The sequence below is a fragment of the Larus michahellis genome, chromosome 10, assembly GCF_964199755.1.
Source record: "Larus michahellis chromosome 10, bLarMic1.1, whole genome shotgun sequence".
NCBI classification, from domain to species: domain Eukaryota; kingdom Metazoa; phylum Chordata; class Aves; order Charadriiformes; family Laridae; genus Larus; species Larus michahellis.
Genome location: NC_133905.1, coordinates 21,640,295 through 21,660,591, shown reverse-complemented (window position 1 = coordinate 21,660,591; position 20,297 = coordinate 21,640,295). Strand labels below are relative to the sequence as shown.

Below are 20,297 nucleotides of genomic sequence, written 5' to 3'. Positions count from 1 at the left end.
GGTATGGTTTTCTTTGAGGATTTATCCCGAAAGAAAAATTGACAAGGGAAATAAAAGGGGTTTGCCGCCATTGAAGCCTGAAAGGTTTTGACCTCAGTTATTTGACCGCTTCCCCCAGTGGAAAATGTTGCTGGCATCCGCTGTGCTTTGTAGTTGCTGGGATGTTGACTAAATTAGATACCCATGGCCATACTGCCTGACTGAAATCGAGGCCTCCTTTAAATTTCTTACATAACTCTGCAAACGCTGTAAACAAACTCTGCAGCTCAGCAGCTCTCCAAGATTTCTCATTCACAATGTAAATATTGTTCCTAAAATACCCTGGAATGTGAACATAGAAAGCAGAGCCTGTTTGTTGGCTGGTGGTACCTGCAGGGCTGCCTGTGTAGGGGACTTGGATGTCGCCCCTTCGGTGGCACCGAAGCGAGCACAGGGTGCCCGGGAGGGACGGGTTTGGTAAGCCATGAGAAAAACTCCCCAAAACATCTGGGGAGAAGCCTCAGCCACACTCCAATTACTGCTTCATGTAGTCTTTAATGTGGCACAGATGTACAGTTACTGTAAATAATGGAGGAGTCGCACATTACAGTCAAGTTAAGGTCGATTCCTGTGTTGCTGTCAAAGTCCTCTCTTTAAAGTCCTTGTCTGCCAGAGTTGTTTTGTTTGAGCTGTATGGACGTGGCTGACTTCTTGCTATCTGAATGATAAGCAATGAGGCTTCCCACATCTTTTTGTCACATTTTTAATCAGTACGTTTTAGTGTTCATAAAACAGACTTTTAAAAAAAAGTCTGATTTATTTAATCCCCAGACATTTCTGCTTGTGACTTGCTTTTCTAACCAAAGTCTCCCTTAAACCAGAAGTTTCTGTGAGAGGATACTGTTGATTGTGGAATTTGATGGTTAACTTGGGTGCCGTAACTGCAGAAGCGCCTTTTCAAACACACTTAACTGCTTCTGCTGTGGTTGGTTTGGTTATCAGCTTTTCAAAGGAATTACTTTACTAAGTTGGTATGAGTAGTTGTGCAAAATATAATGAAGCTGTTATTGTATTTGTAGTACTTTTAGGGGTTTCAGTAATTCAGATTTTATTAGCAATTACAAACAGTTTTAATAAACTTTCAATGAAATGTTTACTCCTCATATAAAACAGTCCATGAAAAAAATACCATTTCTTAAAACCAGTTATTTGAACACTGTTCCCAGTCTTAAGGTCTAAGGCCTGTCTTTTTTTAGAATTTTTAAAATTTGTCTGAAAGTGAATTGATGTACTTTCTCAGCTTTTCCTGCCTCACATCAACTAATGTTACATTGTGTATCTGATGGATAGTGACCATAATTTGTAAACTTTAATGATCCAGACCCTTTTCCCTCTTTCTCTTAAGAACCGTTGAACTTGGAAAAGAAAACTGTGTAATCCCATCTCCTGACAATTTGACACAGATGATTCTAGCACTGTAACCTTTTTTTTCAGAGACTGGCTTGTGTCGTTAAAACTCTTACTAAATAAAACTGCCATTCTCATGTTGTTGAAATCTTTTATGTCCCACATCATCTATTTGAAGAAAATGATGAATCTGCTCCTCTACTGTAAGATTCTACCTGATATGTAGTCTTTTATGTGATTGAACTAAATAAAATCCCATAAACTTTTGAGAATTTGGGGTTCATAGACTGACTTAAGCTGGTACCCACTTCTACAAAAATAGTTGCATGACAGTCGTTGAGTGATGAATGAAAGCATTTTTTCAAAATAAAAAAGTACAAAATATTTAAAGAACAACCCAGAAAATACTGTAAGAAAATGTAACTGCCATTTTTTATTTCCTCTAACAGTTCTGCACAGTTTCACCACTGAGTTTCAACACCACCAAGTTTTCCCAGAGCCTGCAGAACAGACTGATGTACCCTGGCAATATTGAGCACACATGTATGTGGCTAATCTTGTTGCACTAGGACATGACCCACTGCTGCATCTATTTTATGTGCAAGCTTTCTCCTGACATTGGCCCGTAGTTTTCTCTGTATGATCATAAATAGTTTTTACAGTATTTTCCAGTGAGTCAGTATAAAAGGTTTGTTGCATGTGCCAAGTTTGACTTCAAAAGGATGTTAATATGGCTGAATTATAAAAGCTGCACGTGACCCAGCACACGAATTGGTAAAACATAAGAGGAAATGTCTGCTAGAGGTGTTTGGGTGGGCACTACAGTTGTGGGTACAAATTAATCATTTTATAGCTGCCTCTGAATCTTTTCAGTAACCCCTCTGACCTTCTAGCTGTTTTCATGGAAGTTTCTTCGCTCTTTCCTTATACTGTCAAATTTTCCTTCCGCTTGTTAGAAATTTTAGGGAAAGTTTGGAGTGTCCCTTTAACGTCATTTTTTATCATTTGCTTTTCTGGATGTTTTCCCCCTTCAAACAATTCAAAGTGCCTTATAGACATGAAACAGTTCAGACTTATGCATGGATATTTTTAGTTTCCATTCCAGCAGTGACTTGCCTTTCTAGACCATGTTCTGTTCATCCCAATATATGCAGTAGCCTGACTCACTCTCCAGATGTGAACATTGGCAGGCTCCGCTCTATTTCACCGGCTTCATTTGACTTTCTCAGAATAAGGTTATTGTGCCTTCAAGCACCCAGATGGTATGTTGACTTCTATATAGTTTACTTTTGAGCTAGAAATAAAACCTTCGTTCTGGGTCCTGACTGGCAACCATAGGATTGAGTTTCAGGTGTGCATTGGTATGTCTGAGTTTTGCAGTTCTAGTGAAACTATCTTCCATAAAAAGTACGGTAACTGTAGTAGCAGCGTCTTCCAAAGACAGACCACATCCTCCACAGAGCCTTCTTCGGCTTCTGAAACGTTCACATCTTCTGTCTTTCCGTCTTCACAGTTGTCAGTAGTAGTTCTTCACTTATGCATTTTTCTAGGGTTTTGTGCAGGATCTTCAAAGGCTACTGTCATTCTTTGAAGAGAGAGTTACAGGGAGGTGTCTGAACCAGGTAAATCTTAAAGGTTTGGTTACATCTCCTCCTTTCCAAGAAACGTGCTGTTCCTCTGATGGGCTGTTAGACTGTAGTTAGAACAGGGAAGCCAATGACACTGCCGTGCAGGTTAGAGGACCAAAAAGTCTCTCCTCTTTGGCTAATGTGATTGGCAGGAGGATGAATAGTTTTTGTCCACAGTCCTTGAAAACTCAGTCAGAGCTGATGGGAGTTGTACTCAGCTGTTGGTTTCCACCTAGATATAGTTAAACAAAATTTTGAAGAGATGAAGTGAGCTTATGGTTACGCTCCAGAAATTATAGTGTGTTTTAGGAAACTTTTATAATTACTGCAATGTCCAGTTATACCTAGACACTAGTTATTGTGGTAATACTGAAATATTCCAGCTCTACTTTTTGAGACGTTAGTGTTTTTTTTTTTTTTAAATTTATTTAGTTTTCCTAACAAACTAATTCATATTTGCAGTTACCTCAGCAGAATTATTGAGATCAGTTACCATTTCAGAATTTTTCCCGCTATTTATTATATGTTAAAATTTTGTAGTTTACATCTCAGGTATGGCCTCACATAAAACCTCTTAAAAAAATTACGGTACTGTGAAATGAGCCATCAGGTGTACCACACAAAATGAGAACCTAAATGTAGGAGGTCTGGAGTTGAGTGAGCGGGCAGTAGAAATGCAGAGCAGAGGAATTAGTGAGCAGAGGTTCTGGGGTAATTTCTGTTTTTTCTTTTTTTTTTTTTTTTTTTTTTTGGTAAAGTTGAATTACAGGTTTTGATTTTTACAGGCAACCTGCAGTCTGTACCTATTGCGGTAAGGTAACTTTGTCATCATTTCTGGATTGTATGTTTATGCATGTGTTCCAGCAGTGACACAATTTTTCATTTAATAAATCCGAGAGTTTTACTTATGGATGGAATGATTGATTACCATTGTAAAGCAACCAGTGCTACCTTTCAAAGCAATCCTATGAGTGTTGGAGAAAAGATGGCCAAACATTAAAAAAAAAAAAATTCCTGTGAGAAAATGTAAGTAGGATCTGAGATTGTGTTAATTGATTTTACTGTACATTAGATTTAGATTTCAGTTTTGTGGGTTTGGCTTTTGACTGAGGTCTTACATCATGCGGTTCTCTTGCATTCTTTCATACTTGTGAATATTAAGCCTTCAGGAAGGGAAGCTCTTCTGTATCTGAATATTTTTGCTTGGTGCAGGCAGTAATGGGACACTCCTTTATGCATTTCACAGCTTATTAGGAATTTATTTCTTTTACTGTGAAATCTGTTCTCCTGGTTGATTACATTTGCAAGTAACTATCTCGTCCAAGATTTAATCTCTGCAAATCTTGTTTTGGTGAGGATAAATGTAGAAAGTGTGACCTATGTTTGTTTATATGTAAGATTATCCTATTTCATGTTAGTATGTTTTCAACGGTTTTATTGAATGAAAGGGTCATCTCATCTCAAAGGTATTCCCATTGGCTGTAGCGTTAAACTGTAAAAAAAAAATTCATGAATTGAAATATTTTAAGGGAAGGAAGTGCAGAATTCTGATTAGAGAGGAGTGGAGAGAGCAGGGGAAAACAGGTATGGTTGGTGCACCGGTACTTCTGGCTCTGAAAGAACTTGTGTAAATAAGGTGCTCAGTTCTCCAAACTGGGCCTGATGCTCAAGTTGAAAAATTAAATAGAACAAAAGCTCTTTTCTGGGAAGAGTTAAGTTTAATTATCGGTGGTTGGAGAACCTTTGAAGCAGTGCTTAAAAGCGCTGGGTGCCTTTGCTGAGTTGTTTCTAGCCTGAGGCAGAAAGTGAAGACTTGGCCACCTGCTTCTTTCCTTGTTAGCCACACTTGAATGGGGGAAGAAATGGCGGATTTGCCAGCTACAGCCCTGGGTTAAAGAACCGCTTTGTAGCTGGCTGGCCAGCAAAGTTTCTGGAGCCCTCCAGAACCACAGCAGGAGGCAGAGCTGCTGTAGTGCTGCTTCAAGAAAGGCGTTAATGGGAGATCAGTCGTCAGTTTTATCTGTGCATTTGTCTGAACGTGATCTTTAGTTTGTCCAAAAAGTGTCCTGCCGGGGGAATATACTGTACAAATAATGTTTAAATAACAGCAATGACAAAAAGGGCGGTCATTCTTTATCTTTCTCAGGAAACCGTATCAGATGTCCAGATTCTGTGGATTCTTGCAAAAACAGTAATCTCTTGCAAGTTGCTTACTTGAAAGCTTTTTGAGATGGAGTACTACGCCATAAAAGGAAAAGGCTACTCAAAGAAACAGGGAAGCATAAAGCTAGTAAAATGGGATGAAAAAGGGTTATGTATTTAGGTGGCAGCCATTCAAAGTAGATGTGGTCTGAAGAATGTATTGGGCTGTTTGGAGTATTTTTTCATGTTATGAATACTTCAAATAATTGGCTGACACTCAAAGAGCAAACTGCTAATACTTTCAGGTTTTGTTTGGGGTTTTTTTAGTGAATTTGGATTGCTTACAAAATTCTGAGTAAGTGAAACGTAGCATTTTTCCCTCTGGATATATATCACCGTGTTTTTGAAATGTCGCCTTGAATTCTTGTTTTCCCACCTCACAGTAATAAAATTAATGTATGCAAGTAAGTACTTTTGCAGGAAATTATCCCCATCATGTGGAGAAGATATTTTGTATCAATGGATTATAAATCCTTAAGTAGTCTTTAACAAAAGCAGCTGTCCTCTTTCAGACTTAAGAGTTTGTGAATAAATACAGTAAAAGATGTTAGAAAACTAATATTTTAAAGATGCTGAAAATACTAAAATCATATCTGAATTAGGTTACACAAATGAAAGTTTACTCTTAGGCAATATTATGCATTGTGTTTGTATAAAGAAAACATCTTACCTGATAAAAAATTTAAAAGCACTGTTAAGTTCTGCAAGTGAAACACGCTCCTACAGTACAACCATTTCAAGTTAGAGTTCTCTTTCTGCCAAAGGGAGTGTGAAACGTCTGTGATTTCTTCACTGGGAGGTACAGTAATACTTTTGGCATCTGTTCCTTAAGGATCTGCAGGCTGGAAGTGAGTGCAAGCAAAACTGTCCCCTTCGGTGGGCCTCTTTTTTTTCCTTTTTCTTAAGCAGCTGGCAGCGTTAGTCTGTTCCTGTAGGATGAGTGTGAATTACCGCCACTCTGTGCCAGGGAACAGAACAGCCGCATTTAAAGGGTGTATGACCAAAAAAAAATAATATTAAGAACAATGCATTTTAGCTACCTTTGAACTGGTTCTTGAGGAGGACTGAAACAGTGCTTTCAATTAACAAACATTATTTAGAACCAAACTGAAGCAGACTTTCAGCTAACAGTCAGGATGTGTGTGGTTTTGGTATGACATCCATCTGAGCACATGATGCTTGGTAAGTGCTGGAGCCTCAGTTATGATTCATTGGGGAGAAACATGGAAAACAATGTCTGTTTTTCAAGCATTGGAGAAATGAATTTAAGGTTGGAATCATGTATAATTTTGGTAAAACAAACCTGCAAGTAGCTTGAATACCTCTGTTAGAAGGGGGGAAGTAAAGGGTGATGGGTATGGCTGATGTAATAGCGTCCCGCTGCCTGATGTTTGCTCGGGTTCCCACCGATATTAATTGCTAGCTATTCTTTAAGCCAGTGGAGATGCGCTGGCATATTCACCGCTGGAGTCCAGAGTTACATATGCTGATTTCTAAGACAAAGTGGTGTTGAGGGTTGGTAAAGCTGTTTGGACAGATGGATTTATTTGTAGTATATAGTCTTAAATTATTTTTCAAACATGGTCAGAAATTCTTCTTTGTAATTTTCTGCCCTTATGTTTGAACTAAGAGATGCATCTCTGTACCTGTTCAGTGCATGTGGAATTTTTATGCTAATTCACTTTAGTAAAATAAAATTATCTTCAAAGACATGGAATTTGGATTGCCCTTTCAAGAGAAAGCATCTAATACCAAAAGAAGAATGATTTCTCTGAATAATAATAATTTTTAAAAATGGTAACAAACTTTCAGTTGCTAATAGAAAATTATTTTTAAAGTTACATTTTAAACTAAAATTATTTCATGATATGAAATTGATGAATACTCTATAAATAATGTTATGTACAATTGTTTTACAAGTGGAGTCAGATGTCTGTAGGATTTGCTATTTATATTTAAATAGGAGGGACACAGAAGTGCTGGTATATTTTTGCAAGGGCAGAGCTATCATGTTACTATTCTGCACAGTGCTGTAAAATTTTTAGCTGGGCTCAGAAAAAATAATATCTGATGTGGAAGTAAAAGCTTCAGGTATTTTTCATTTTTTGCTAAGACCATAGAGTTGAAGGTAGATGAATTCAGGAGAGGATTTTTGAGGAGTGGAGTGTAAACTGTCCTCTGCCCGGAAGAGAAGTTATTCTAATTTAGGAAGAGGGAATTATTTGCCTACAGAAAGGGCGAGGGGTGTGGTCTGCTGAGATTACTGAGATAACTCAATAATTTTAGGTATCTTTAGGGAAGGTCTGCCTGCTGTGCTGTGCTTCCTGGCCTCAGACTGTTTATTGGTCCCTTCTTCCAAAAATCTTTGCAGAAAAGTTCAATTTTTAAAATTTTTTTTTTTCAACAAAACTACCAGTTCACCAATATTTAGGTCTGTGACTTTTTGTGTAAAGTGATGATAAGTGAAGTAGATGCTGTTATGTAAAATGGAAATATTTTTTTTGCTTGGGAATTTCAGTAAGTTCGTTCACCACTGCTTACTTTTGAGAGCCCTGCTCCCCTCCCTCCCCCCATAAATGCAGCACTAAGTTCTAAGAAAAAAACCTGAAACAACTGGTGTAGCTGCATTTTTTTGTTTAATTTTACAAGTATTTTTGGTGGAGGAAACAAAGTTTTTCCTTTGAAAATCAACTTGTGTTTATTAAAACAAAATATAATAATTCTGAACGGGGTTTGTTTTTTTTTCTTTGAGGCAGTGAAAAGTAGGAATCTGCTGGAGCTGTACATGATGTTGCAGCCTTCAAATGGCTATTTAAATTGTAGTAGACCAGATAATATTTAGTTGAAAACTAAGATTTTGGCTTGCAGCCACCAAAGATACTGCATTGCAGCAGGAAGAATGAGCCATCTCTACACGGCATTGCCTTGATCACTTGAACAATGTTTTTTAGCAATGTCTTTTCATGTTATTATTTCCCAGGCTATCTAATGGCTGATGTCCAGGTACAAAAACAGTCTGCAAAGGCTATTTATGAAGTTCCATGCTTGCTTCCTAAGGGGTGGTGAAGGATTAGTTTGTCGTGCTCAGTAGCTGTTTCAGTACTGTAATTCAAGATGAGGCTACTGTACTTTAAATATAGAGTCTGTTGTGCTGCCATTAAGTCACACATTTGCATCAGTCATTAGCTCAGAGCAATGCAATTCTAAACTTCTTTCTTCTGAATGCTGATACTGCAAAGTCGGCTTGTGAATTGAAATGGTACCAAAGCTGGCAAAAGATCGAAATGTAGCACTGTGAGAATGTATTTCCTGGTGGTTTGAGTGCTGCTTTATTGGGTCTAAATCTGGCCTATAAAGAAGGATTCAAGAAACACATGATTTTCAGAGAACATCTTGAGGACCAGATGTGAAACCTTAAAGGTTAGATTTTATGGTTGATTCTGCTAATCTGCAACTACTAATTTGTAATTAGTTAAAAGGGAGAAGCAATAGGTGGAGGGGCAGAGCCGGCAGGGGGGGAGGGCGGTCTGAACAGTTAGAAATTTTATTGTTACTCTGTTGGTTGTTCCCTCACAAGCATGTCAAGGGAATTTGGCATAGAGAATAAGCTGTGTCCCGAGGTTCTCAAGTCACTGGTTGCCTGGTACCGTATTAACCCTAACTTGTAATGTGATAAATTAGTTGAGTTTTAATTCAATAGTAGATTTCGAACTTACACAACCAAGTGACTCTGGAGCAGGCTGAAGAATAGCACTGAAGACTTGTGATGAGTTCAGCACAGGTCCTGTTCCTGAATACAGCAGAGGTCTGCTCCCTCATTTCAAGAAAGATTATAGCTTTTCTAGCTCTTGCATGAGAAGGGGCCACAAGGATGACAAACTTATGGAACAGTTTTTATTTGAAAAAAGAAGCACCTGGAGAAAAAAGTTGTTGAACAGAGAGATGAACTCAGGAGTGACATGAAGATGATAAGCAGGGAGCGATGGCTTTCTCTCTCTCCTAATACAAGAACTAGGGCAATAACAGACTACACCATTAGATTTTAGGTGAAAAAGAAGCAAAAGGAGCTCGTGAAGAAAAGGTACTTAACAAACCATGTAGTTTATACTGTGGAATACATTGCCACAGGATGCTGTCAAGGCTAAAAGTTTACATGGTCTGAAAAGGTACTTAAACAAATGCTGTGCAACGCAGGGACCAGCCCTGACTCCCAGGGCAGGGTTATGGCAGGGCATCCCTGCAGCCAGTATGGGGGGATTCAGGTTCTGCTGGGGGCTGCTGGCACGGCTGCATGCCCACACCAGGTCAGGAGCGTGGGGCCAACCCATTACGATGCACCAGCGTGTGTGTGTGAACAGAGGGAGGTACTGCTGTGGTGTCGGAGAGTGAATGTGAACACCAGTGCTGCTTTGATTTTAGATGATATGGAGAAATCAAGACAGTAATATTGTCTGTTTTTAACTAACATAAAACCAGCACGTAACCATTAGATAACTCTTAAGTAATTATTTCATTTATATAAATCTAGAAGGTTTTTCTATAGCATTTTTGTTGATAAGCTTTGGGGTTCCTTATTTTCCCTTTTTGGCAGGGCTTATTTTTTCCCCTCAGCTGTTAGCATTGCTTTTTTGAGAGACTTTCTCAGACGCTGAAGTAGGCAGTAGCTTCTTGGAGTTGCAACTTATTTGAATATTGTATACTATTTGTGCACCTTAATTTCCAGTATTACAAAAAACATTTTTCTGTTCCTTTTCTATATCTGCCTAATATTCATCAGAGCATTTCTAAAGATGGCTCCTGCATATCAGTTTGCTATGATACACTTCAAAAAGGGGGGGAAAACCACCTCATAAATGGATTTTACCCACTCGTACACAGGACATACAGGACACTTCATTATTACTTCAAGAGTCTTCTGAAGACAAAATGTATTTTCCGTAGAACCAGCTTTTTCCTCAGCTCGCTCTTATGTGAAAGATAGACTGAGCTTGCTGCTTCACACTGAGGCACTAGGGATGGCAGCGTGTTAACTCTTACCATACTGGTATGTTCCAGGCTGCCAACCATACCCATGCTTACCTGGGCAATGGTTAGGAATGACTGCCTTCACCAGTATGAATGAAGTACCTATCCTTTGATTCACTCATTTGCTTTCAATGACGATTTTATTGCTATATGGAAACTGAAATATCTCATACTTAAGTACAAAATCAGTATTATTTTAATTGCAGTGAATGATAGGCTAATTATATGAGTACATCGACTGAGACTAACTGTTTGGTAGTAGTTGGAAATTATTCTTTGAAAGAACAGTTGTAATTAAATGATTCTGAGATAAGTGCAATGTAGTTTGCTTTTCCTTCATTTTCTGATCTGACAATTTTGCTTCCTGCTGTGACTTGCTGCATTTTGCTGATATCAACCCATGTCTTTTGAGTAAAATAAACTTTTCTTGGGCTTCAGCAATGCTTAGAGAATATTGCAGTGTTAGGAGACAGAGTGGGATTAATAGTATGTTAAATGAGGAGGTGTCTGATCTTAACAAAACATGATCAGTTGTTACTTTACTTGCTACGCTTAGATAAGTGTCTGAAGAAACAAATGTTGGCTGCCAGAGCTTGCAAATGTAAATTTTTGGCTTATCTTTGAGGCAAGGTGGCTGGATAGACCAGGGATACCTCACTGAGGGATTCTATAGCCCTCCTCACAACCAAGCAAAATGCATTGCCTCATGTTTCTTAAAGGCATTTAATGTTGCATATCTGATTATAGCTTGTAACAATAGTAAGTCCTTTGACTTTTTTCTGTTTCATGTATTAGAAACAAGACTGCCAATGGAGATTATCGGAAGGAGCACAGAGAGAGGAGTCGCAGCCCAATAGAGAGGGCTGCTGCCCCAACAATGAGCCTTCACACCAATCACGTGTATGCCTCAATCCCAAGCTTGACCATGGATCAACCTCTAGCACTGACCAAAAACAGCATGGATGCAACCCGAACAGTTGGCATCACACCTACACTGACTTCCGTGGAACGGCAGCAGGTACTGGCATCTAGGTTGACAAGAAATTCTGGGTGGTTTTAGGAGTCCTTGCTGTAGACACAATGAGGACTTCCCAGATGTAAGCAGGACGTATTTTGGGTTACAATAGGTAGGCAATACTATTCTTCAGGCAAAATGTATTTTAAAAATGCACAATGCATGTCACAGCTCATTGTGTTTAATGTGAATAAATTGCCGATGTTTAAATGTATCTGTCACAGATCTCTCAGCCTTCGTGCTTTTCATGATGCTTTACTAAGCTTGTGAATGCACGTGTTTTAATTGAGAATGCAAAGACTGAGTTGCTGGGTGCTTGAGCGAGGCTCCAGCATCTGCTAGGCAATAACTAATGCGGTTCACAGGTAAAGAGGTTATTCATCTGTGCTCCTCTTGGCCATCAGTGCGTGCTTCCCTCCCCTCTGTCCTGGCTCTCTTCTGCGGGACTGCTGAAGAAGAGGTGCAAGTTTGCACTGAGATTTCCAGGTGAAAGAAGCTGGAACGACCTTGGTTGTTTTAGCCAGCCAAAAGCATTCATTGCATTGTTCAGAGCAATGTTGTATCACTACTTCATAATGACTTCTCCTAAAGCGAAGTAATGATTTTTTATTATTTTATAGTTTATTTCCATATACTGGAGTGGGGGGTGGTGTTTGATTTGGTTTTGGCTTGCTGTCTTTTTAGTTGTTTTCCTTCAGAACTGCTGAAGATGAGCCACCTCTATGCAGTTTATACAATAACCATTTTCTTATATGTCAGGCTCACTTTTATCCCTCTCGCAAGTGGAGAGACAAAGCAAGATAATTGAGTTGTGATGAGCTGCAGTGTTGAGAAATTAAACTGGCCCACGTACCCAAGCTTGTCCTTCCTTCCTTCCTTCCTTCCCCTACTGTGATGCCCTACAAAGGGTAAACACTTTAAGTGGATGATCTTTCAGAGGTTGGGATTTTTCATATGCAGTTTATGAAAGCTGCTTTTCACTGGAGCCATATACTTTACATCTGCTGTGTAGATTTTCACGGTGGTTGGCTATGTATGCTAGTCTTACATTTTGCTATGCCAAAACGCCTAGCTTTTACACTAGTTGCTGATATCTTGCATCATTTGGCACGCAGATTGCAGAGTTATTGTTCTGTGCAGAACGGCTCTTCTTTGCTCTCGGCGTTCAGTGATGACAGAGGAGGAAGGGACAGGCTTCCACTGACGACACTGCTGCCCTTTGATAGTACTACTGCTGCGTCTCAGCTTAGCAGCTAACACCACTGACACTCGTCTATTTTGGTGTGTTTGACTTGGGCTGATTCCTGTTGCCCATTACCAGATTCCTTTCTCTTTTGTTATCTCTGACATTTTGAGCTAGATTACAATCTGTTTTCTTGGGAAAATAGGATGTTGAGGTAAGACCTTGCTAAGAGCGCTCAGTAGAAATCATACAAAGGAAAAAGCATATTGAAAATAAGAAACCCAAGTTTGATGATTTGTTGGTTTGGGTTTTTTTTTTTTACCCTTAACATGTTGAATGGGATTTCATCTTACTCTGTTTCTAATAAAGAGGTGGGAAAAAAATACCTTGTTATTTTGGCAGCATAGGGTTATTCAGCTGCTCTAGTCGCTGTTACTAAATTCTCAGCTTATCTCAACATTTTCATGCAAATATGTATAGTCTGCTCAGTGCACCTGTACACACAGAACCACAGCAGGGGATTCTGTAAGATGCCTTATCCTGCCTCTCAGATCCTTTGTGATGTTGGTACATGCATTCTTGAGACAAGCTTTTTTTATTATCTCTCTTTCTCTCTCTTTCTCTCCTTCCCACCTCTTGCATGTCTAAAATACTCTTGTTAAGACATAAGCTTATATACACACCTCAAAAACCGCTTCATAGATGCACATATCTTGGCCCCTATGAAAAAGAAAATAAATACTTCCACATGTGAACTGCTTACAGAAAAATCAAATAATTCACTTTTTTTCTTCACTGCACTGACAGCAAAGTAAAAAAAAGTAAGAAAGATGTAAATAGGATGATTCCCATTGTGTCTAGACAAATAGTGTTAAACCTCCCCTGGAAAGCTCATCTCTTTTACTTTGGTCTTGCTCTTACTCTGTCTAGACTAAAGTACCACTAAATAATGAAAACCATTTCCTTCCTTGTTGACTCTGTATAGTGATTTTTGTGGGTTCGCTGCACAGATTTGTAAAATGGACAAGAAATTAGAACTGTGTTAATTACCTCAGTTATGTTAATCTTTTGGACACTTAACCATTAACTTGCATTGAATATAGCAAAATGGACTCCTTGCATCATAAAACATACCAAAGATGGAAAGCAAAAATACTCCCAATACCCATGTTATTTCCGTTCAGCCACCTGGAGAAACTGGGACATTCATTCTCCTAAGGCTTTGTTTCAATGTAACATTTCCATAGTAAACAACTTTAAGAAGAGTATTTTATGTTTATACTTAGTAGGAAGTATATGTTGTGGAATTAAGATTATGTGAGTAGATGTTCTGGGGAATTTGCATGTGTTGAGAATGAAAAAGGATGATGTTTATCAAGTAGTGCTAGAAAGGCAGATTAATTACAACAGGAAAGTACTTGCGGTCAAGACTGGCTCAGGAGCTCTTCAAATTTTACATTTTATGGGCTTATTGTTTTGTGGCTGAAGTACAGAATACAGAATTATTCAGGTCAGGAAAGCTTAACTTCTGAATGAAAAATTATGCCATTAAAATTTGGTTAACACTAAGATGACAAATACCTGTAAAATTTTTAAAGCTCTTGTGAGTGCTGGAATCAGGAGGATACATGGACATAGAATGAAACAAGTATTTCATGTGTTGACGTTTAGTTCTGCATATGTATTGCCTGTGAAGTTGAAACAGTCACTGTAAAATCACATTAATGCTTTTAATGATTTGCTTTTATACTGCCCTTTTTCTGTATGGCTGCTTGCCACTTAAATAACTAAGAACTATTATGGAAATGCAATGTGGGTTTTTTTAATCAGTCAGAGAAATAATAGCTGAATATTTTGGGGTTTAATATCCTTTATTGAATTGGACAGTTTATGGGTTATTTCACTGCTGGGATTCAGTTCAGTGTTTGTACATCTCAAGTGATTATGCAATGAACTGCTGCTAATGTGGCTTGGGCTAATGGCCTTAGTGAGTGACAGCTTTCTTTTTTTCTTCCATATTAGAACCGTCCATCCGTAATCACATGTGCTTCTGCGAACAACCGGAACTGTAACCTCTCTCATTGTCCCATTGCTCACAGTGGCTGCGGTTCAGCAATGCCTGCCTACAGAAGACCCTCTAGCAGTAAGTTACATGTTTGTGCACTTAACTGCCTGATTAGAATTTGAGGAGAACAAAACCGTCTTACTAAGCTTAACTGTGTAGGCACTGGTGTATTAACAGGAATAAAAGGAGGTGAAACAATGGACACCTCTTTGTATCCTGTCTACCCAGGGACAGGCTAGCACAGATCCCCTCCGCACTCTTTCTAACCATCGATCCTAAGCCCCAGTAGAAAATACCAGTTCAAAATCAGGGGCGGAGAGAGCTGTTCTTTCTTCTTGTTGCGAAAAGCTTCTTTAAAAAAGCAAACACCTCACACAGACAAATAAGTCGTCATGTTTATTTTAGTCTAACTGACAAACAGCAGACAGGGCCAGTGCATCCAGCCATGCTCTTATTTTAGAAGCTGTAGTTTCCCCAGTCTTTCAGTAGTCAGTAGACGTTTATGATTCAGCTGCAGTCACAAAAATCTTTTCCTGTAGATACAAATACTGTTCTAAAGCACATACCCTCCACCTTTCTCTGCACGGATAACACAAAAAGCTTTGGAGGGCAGTTGCTATAGCAACCCAGGCAGCGAGCTTTAGCTTTCTACCTTCTGTGCAATTAGTACTTTTCATGAAATCTTTTCATGCAGTACTTGCTGGGGAACCTTGGGATGTTTCTCTGCACTTTCTCTCACTGTGTGACTGGGGGAAAACACTTCAAATAAATGCATTTCAAATCACATACCTGCTGATGCAGAGATTTAACACGCAGGATTTCCAAACATCCCTGGCAGTGAGGCTTCATCAACCAGAATGTGTCAATATGACAATACCAGTATGACGTAGGTAGGAACCTAAAAGTCCACAGTAAGGTGATGATTATATATTTTTCTTTAAAAGATCAACATTTTGTTGAAAACTGGAATTAGAAGCTGCAGTGAGACCCTGGAGGATATGTTACACTTTTAGAAAAAGTCAGTAAAGATCCAAGATGTTGGAAGTTTTCTGGAAAACTGCTGTTACTTGTCTAAGGAGAACTTCTTCCTTGAGACCCCAGCTGTATTGACATGGGCTTTGGAATAGTGGTAAAGGTTCTCAGGAAATACTTGTCTCTTGTCACTTGAAGAGGTCATTGTGCATGACACATTTATTTTAGCACCAAATGAAGCCTTTCTATAGCCTGACGGACAATGGCACAGATCCCGACAGTTTTAAGTATTTTTGAAAGATAAATCTCATTCGGACACATAGATAGCATTTCTGAATTGTAAAACTGCAACTCTCTCATATTTAGCTTGAGGAATTACCACTATTATCATTCAAAATCTGTCTTTTAAGGTTCCTTGTTCCTCTTCTAATAGTATTGCACCGTTTTAGTGCTTGTCATACCTAATGCAGAGGTAATGATTCATTTAGTTTTCTGACTGGCTCCTAGCACCAGTATGTCAAGTAAGATGAAACCCTGAGCGCAGCTTTTGGGATGCTGTAATTTAGAATGGGCTCTCCTCACATCTGACTGGTATGGGCAGGCTTGGGAGCCGATTGTGAAGAACCATTTCCATCTTTAATTCTATTAAAGTCTAAATATAAGTTCTGTGTGATTGTTTGGGAGAGGGTTTCCATAGAATCAGAGGTGTAGCTGTTACTAGCCTGAGGGAGAACTATAATTATATATAAAATGCTTACCTGGTGCAGGTCACGGAAATGCAAAAACGTTTAACGCCATTCATTACTTCTTTTTTTCATTTTAACTCCTTCCGTCTTCTTTACATCATTATAGAACAGCTAGTGAATGGGGCGGGGAAGAAGTCTTGCTTTATGCTGAGATGATAGGAAAAGGGGAGAAAATGCAGGTTCTGAATCCAGTACTTGGTGCCAGGATTCTGCACTCAAATAACGCCTCTTCTGCTTCCTTTCCCCATCCAGCTACCACTGCCTGTGACCCAGTGGTGGAAGAGCACTTCCGCCGGAGCCTTGGCAAGAATTACAAGGAGCCTGAGCCAGTGGCAAACTCTGTGTCCATCACAGGATCAGTCGACGACCACTTTGCCAAAGCACTTGGGGATACGTGGCTTCAGATCAAAGCTGCGAAGGACGGAGTCTCCAGCAGTCCCGAGTCTGCCTCACGGCGGGGCCAGTCTTCCCCTTCCTCTCACATGGTCAATCATAATCACTCGCCCTCTGTAGTCTCATGAAGAGAGGACCGTGACGTTTGTGAATTTGCATGGTTTGACTGAGCTTTGAACAGTGCTTAAAATAGTGTTGGGGGAGGGGAGATTAGTTTTCAACACATGTTTTTGTGTACTCACTTTTTATTTGTAAAAGGGTGCCCTTAAAGATGATAGCAGGAACTATTTCATAAAGATTCATACGATGTAGCATCCTTTTTTTCCTGCCTCAATTACCAAAGAAACCTCTGATGCAAATCTGCTGCCCCTTAAAAAAAATAATGCACGCTAATCCACAAAAGCCATTACACTTAGTTGGTTGACCCAAATGCTTTCTGCTTGTATTAGCTTCTTGAGACTAGAATTTGTCTGGTTTGCTTACATTGCCTTTTTTTTTTTTTTTTTTCCCTCTGTGAAGTAATTTTGTATGTATATACTTGAAAAGAACTGTCATGTATGATTTGCACTATTGGAGGAGGACTGAAGTTGCATAGCAACTTTCTGGAAGATGCTAACATTTTGAGGGCAAACTGCTGAAAAAAGGGTTTAAGGATGACATTTCTATCGGTTTGATTTTTCTTAAAGCAAAACAGCTTTGGAAGGGGAAGTCTCATACAGGTTATAGGTCTTTCTCTCTTTAGATTTCAGGTGCTTAGTGCTTGCAACTGGACTGCATAATTTACAGAACACGGGCATTTTTTCCTAAACACTGCAGTTTGTTAGAATAGAGCTGAGGTTGGAGGGTTCAATAGTGCTTAACGATGCATGTTTTATGAAAAATAGCTGGTATCTATTAATGTATAGACAGTAAGAATCATAATACTTATTAGCTTTTCTTCAGAATTAGTTTATTTTTGTCAGTAACAATCCTAGATATACTTACTGCTGGTACAGTTGTACTCTATGATATTTGTATTTGATATTCACTTTAGTAGCAGCCAGCAAACGAGGACAGCCTCAGGACAGGCCTCAAATGACGCAGTTTAGAGATATACGATGCGTGGTACAGGTTGCTATAGCTTTGCGCACGACTGAGTAATTGTTTCTGTCTGCAGCACTGTCTGCTCAGCGGGAATTTGCTTCCTAACACTAAGTCTGTGTAATCCACCTTTAACTAGCTGCAGAAACTGCTACCGTTACGTATCTTGGCTGGACAACAGATTGTTACAGTTTGTGAAATATGATCTTTAATTTTTTTAAGCTTATTCATAAGCCTGTGCCAAGTTGCAGCATACATTCCTCCATTAGAAAACTTTATACAGGTATTACTGCATTTATTATCATTTGCTATATTAATAGCTACTAACTAGAAATTAGGCAGTAGAGGCAGGCGTAAAACCACAGCTGTGCTAGTACTAAGAGCTTCTCTTCTTCTTGTTAAGTGTAACTGCTCTCCCCCATACATTCCATCTTCCCAGTACAGTTGCAACTAGGGCTTTTTTTTTATACTGGGTTACCTGAAATGATCGGTTCAGTGTAGAAAGTTAGAACTAGTTGGAAGATGACCTACACGTGATGTATTATGGACTGTGTTACAGTATTGGGTCCATGGTGGCTTTTATTTTACGTTTGTTTTTTTTTTTTTTTTTTAAAGTTAAGCTATTTAATTTGGAAAAGGTGCAGGGTAGAAAGAGATCGGGAGATTGGCTCTTACTCTTGTTGAGAAGGTGGCTGCTCAATTTTCTTTAAAAAAATTAAAAAAAAAAACACCTAAGCCCCCAGTTTTACACATTTCACTACCATCTTACTGGGTAGTCAACGCTTACTTGCTTTGGCATTCAGTACCCTACTCTCTGTAGGAAGATTGTTAAAAGAACACTTTTTTATATAGGTAACTTTAAGACCATCGTTACGCTGTGCGTAAAGAATGTACAGAGAAATTTGTAGGTATTTTTTGAGGAACAATTAATTTGTTAATGATATGTAGCTATTTAATTTTTCCCTTTCCTTTATTGTAATCATTCATTTTTTTTTGTTTGGAGAAAAAAGTTGATCTTTTTTTTGTTGTAGATTTGTCTGTAATACAGTAAAAGTGCAGGAACACAGTTATTCTATGAGAACACTGCATTAGCATTAATAGCCACTAGTTTGTTATTGCTACGGGCTACTGAGCATTATAACAGTAAAATACTAATACTGTAGATGGACTCTGTGGAAAATGTGACTCCTATATTTCTTTGTAAACACAAATAAGATAATGTTTTTAAAGCTAATATTTTCGATAATAGCGGTTTTACAAGGTTACATTTACTTATCTGAGATAGGTAAATGGATTTGAGGGCAATAAAGATTTAATGTGCTATGTCCAGTAAAACATATATTAGACACAATGTCAACGGAAGCCAAAGGGTTGGGGGGAGGCGGAAGGAAACTAAACTGAACTCACCATCACGAGACGTGGTGAAGTTTCTTCACAGAGCCGGGTTATCTACAGTTCCGTTTGAAAGAGTCTCTCTGTGTTTGTAAATCTGTAATATACCATGCTTTTGTGGCCTTGTTTCACCTGGAAAAAAAAAAGGTTTGGCAGGCCATCTTTTTTTTTTTTTTTTTTTGTACTTAAAAGTAGCCTTAAAGAACAATAAAGTGCTCTTAAATCACAGGTGTGTCCGTACGCTTCTCTATCGCGCGGTAGGAGCAGAAATGGTTTCCTCTGCTTCGCAAGCTGGCAGCAGAAACAAACCGCTGCTAGCGCGGTGTTTCACGGCCCTTAGCCCCGCACCTCAAATGGGGGCAGCCACGGTCTCCCCTGTGGGGTGAGCAGCGCTGCGGTAGCTCATCGTTCATTCATGCGACTGGAGACGGTTAAGCCTTAAAAACAAGTGTGCTAATTACCCCATTTTGAGGAAGGCTGGTGAACCAGGCAAGAGCCCGGGGAGGAATTTCAACGCTGAATGCAGTAGGGTCTCCAAAATGAAAAAAGCATCCCTAAAAATAACGAGCTACAAAGTTGCTCTCATATTAGCCGTGCCTAAATGGTCTGAAAAACAAAGCAGGCATGACATGCATGTGCATTGTTAAAGTAAATGGCTATTTTTGGGGTGTGGGAGATTCCATGAGAACACATCAAGAACGATTAGTTTAACACATCTGAAAAACATCCCTCTCTAAATACCCGTGGAAAGCGGCCTAAATACATGCTTTAAGAGCGTTTGGGAGGGAGGCCAACTACAACAGGCCTCGCACGCCGCGCAGTCTGCTCGCTCGGGGAGCTGGTTTCCTTTCAGGAAAAAGCCATCCCTGCATCAACATTTTGGGGACTACGTGAAACGGGACAAGCAGCGTTGCTGTCTTTCAAAGTGCTCTATTTTCTACATGCAAAAAGGAAAAAATAAGTATTTTTTTTTTCTTCCTACAGTATGATTTTTCTAATGAGCAGCAAGTGGTAATTTTGCACAAAAGGGCACCATGGCCTAGAAAAACTGGCCGTACACACACATTTCACACCATTACTGCATCCTACACTATTTGTAACGTCTCATCTTTTTCTGTGAGCTAAATGAAAGGCAACGTCCAGCTCTGTGTTTGTAATCTCACCCCTACACACACACACTATTTGTGCTAATTTAATTCAAACCAGAATT

General features: G+C 39.1%; 1 protein-coding gene and 1 long non-coding RNA gene across 5 annotated transcripts in view; one reads left to right on the top strand and one right to left on the bottom strand.

The window, feature by feature from the left end:
- Positions 1–19,313, top strand: part of VGLL4 (vestigial like family member 4) — a 108,092-nt gene extending 88,779 nt beyond the window's left edge. For all 4 annotated transcript variants that reach the window (XM_074602553.1, XM_074602554.1, XM_074602552.1 and 1 more), the window contains 3 exons: positions 11,037–11,259; positions 14,462–14,582; positions 16,475–19,313. In XM_074602553.1, the coding sequence (XP_074458654.1) occupies positions 11,037–11,259; positions 14,462–14,582; positions 16,475–16,743 (613 nt within the window). In that variant the 3' untranslated portion in view covers positions 16,744–19,313. The remainder of the gene's footprint in view (positions 1–11,036; positions 11,260–14,461; positions 14,583–16,474) is intronic.
- On the bottom strand, positions 1,801–9,721 carry LOC141749272 (uncharacterized). The gene is made up of 3 exons (XR_012589306.1): positions 8,933–9,721; positions 5,887–6,174; positions 1,801–3,246 (listed from the first exon to the last, which is right to left on the bottom strand). It is a non-coding gene; the product is annotated as an uncharacterized LOC141749272 (long non-coding RNA).
- Positions 19,314–20,297: the final 984 nt, after the last annotated feature.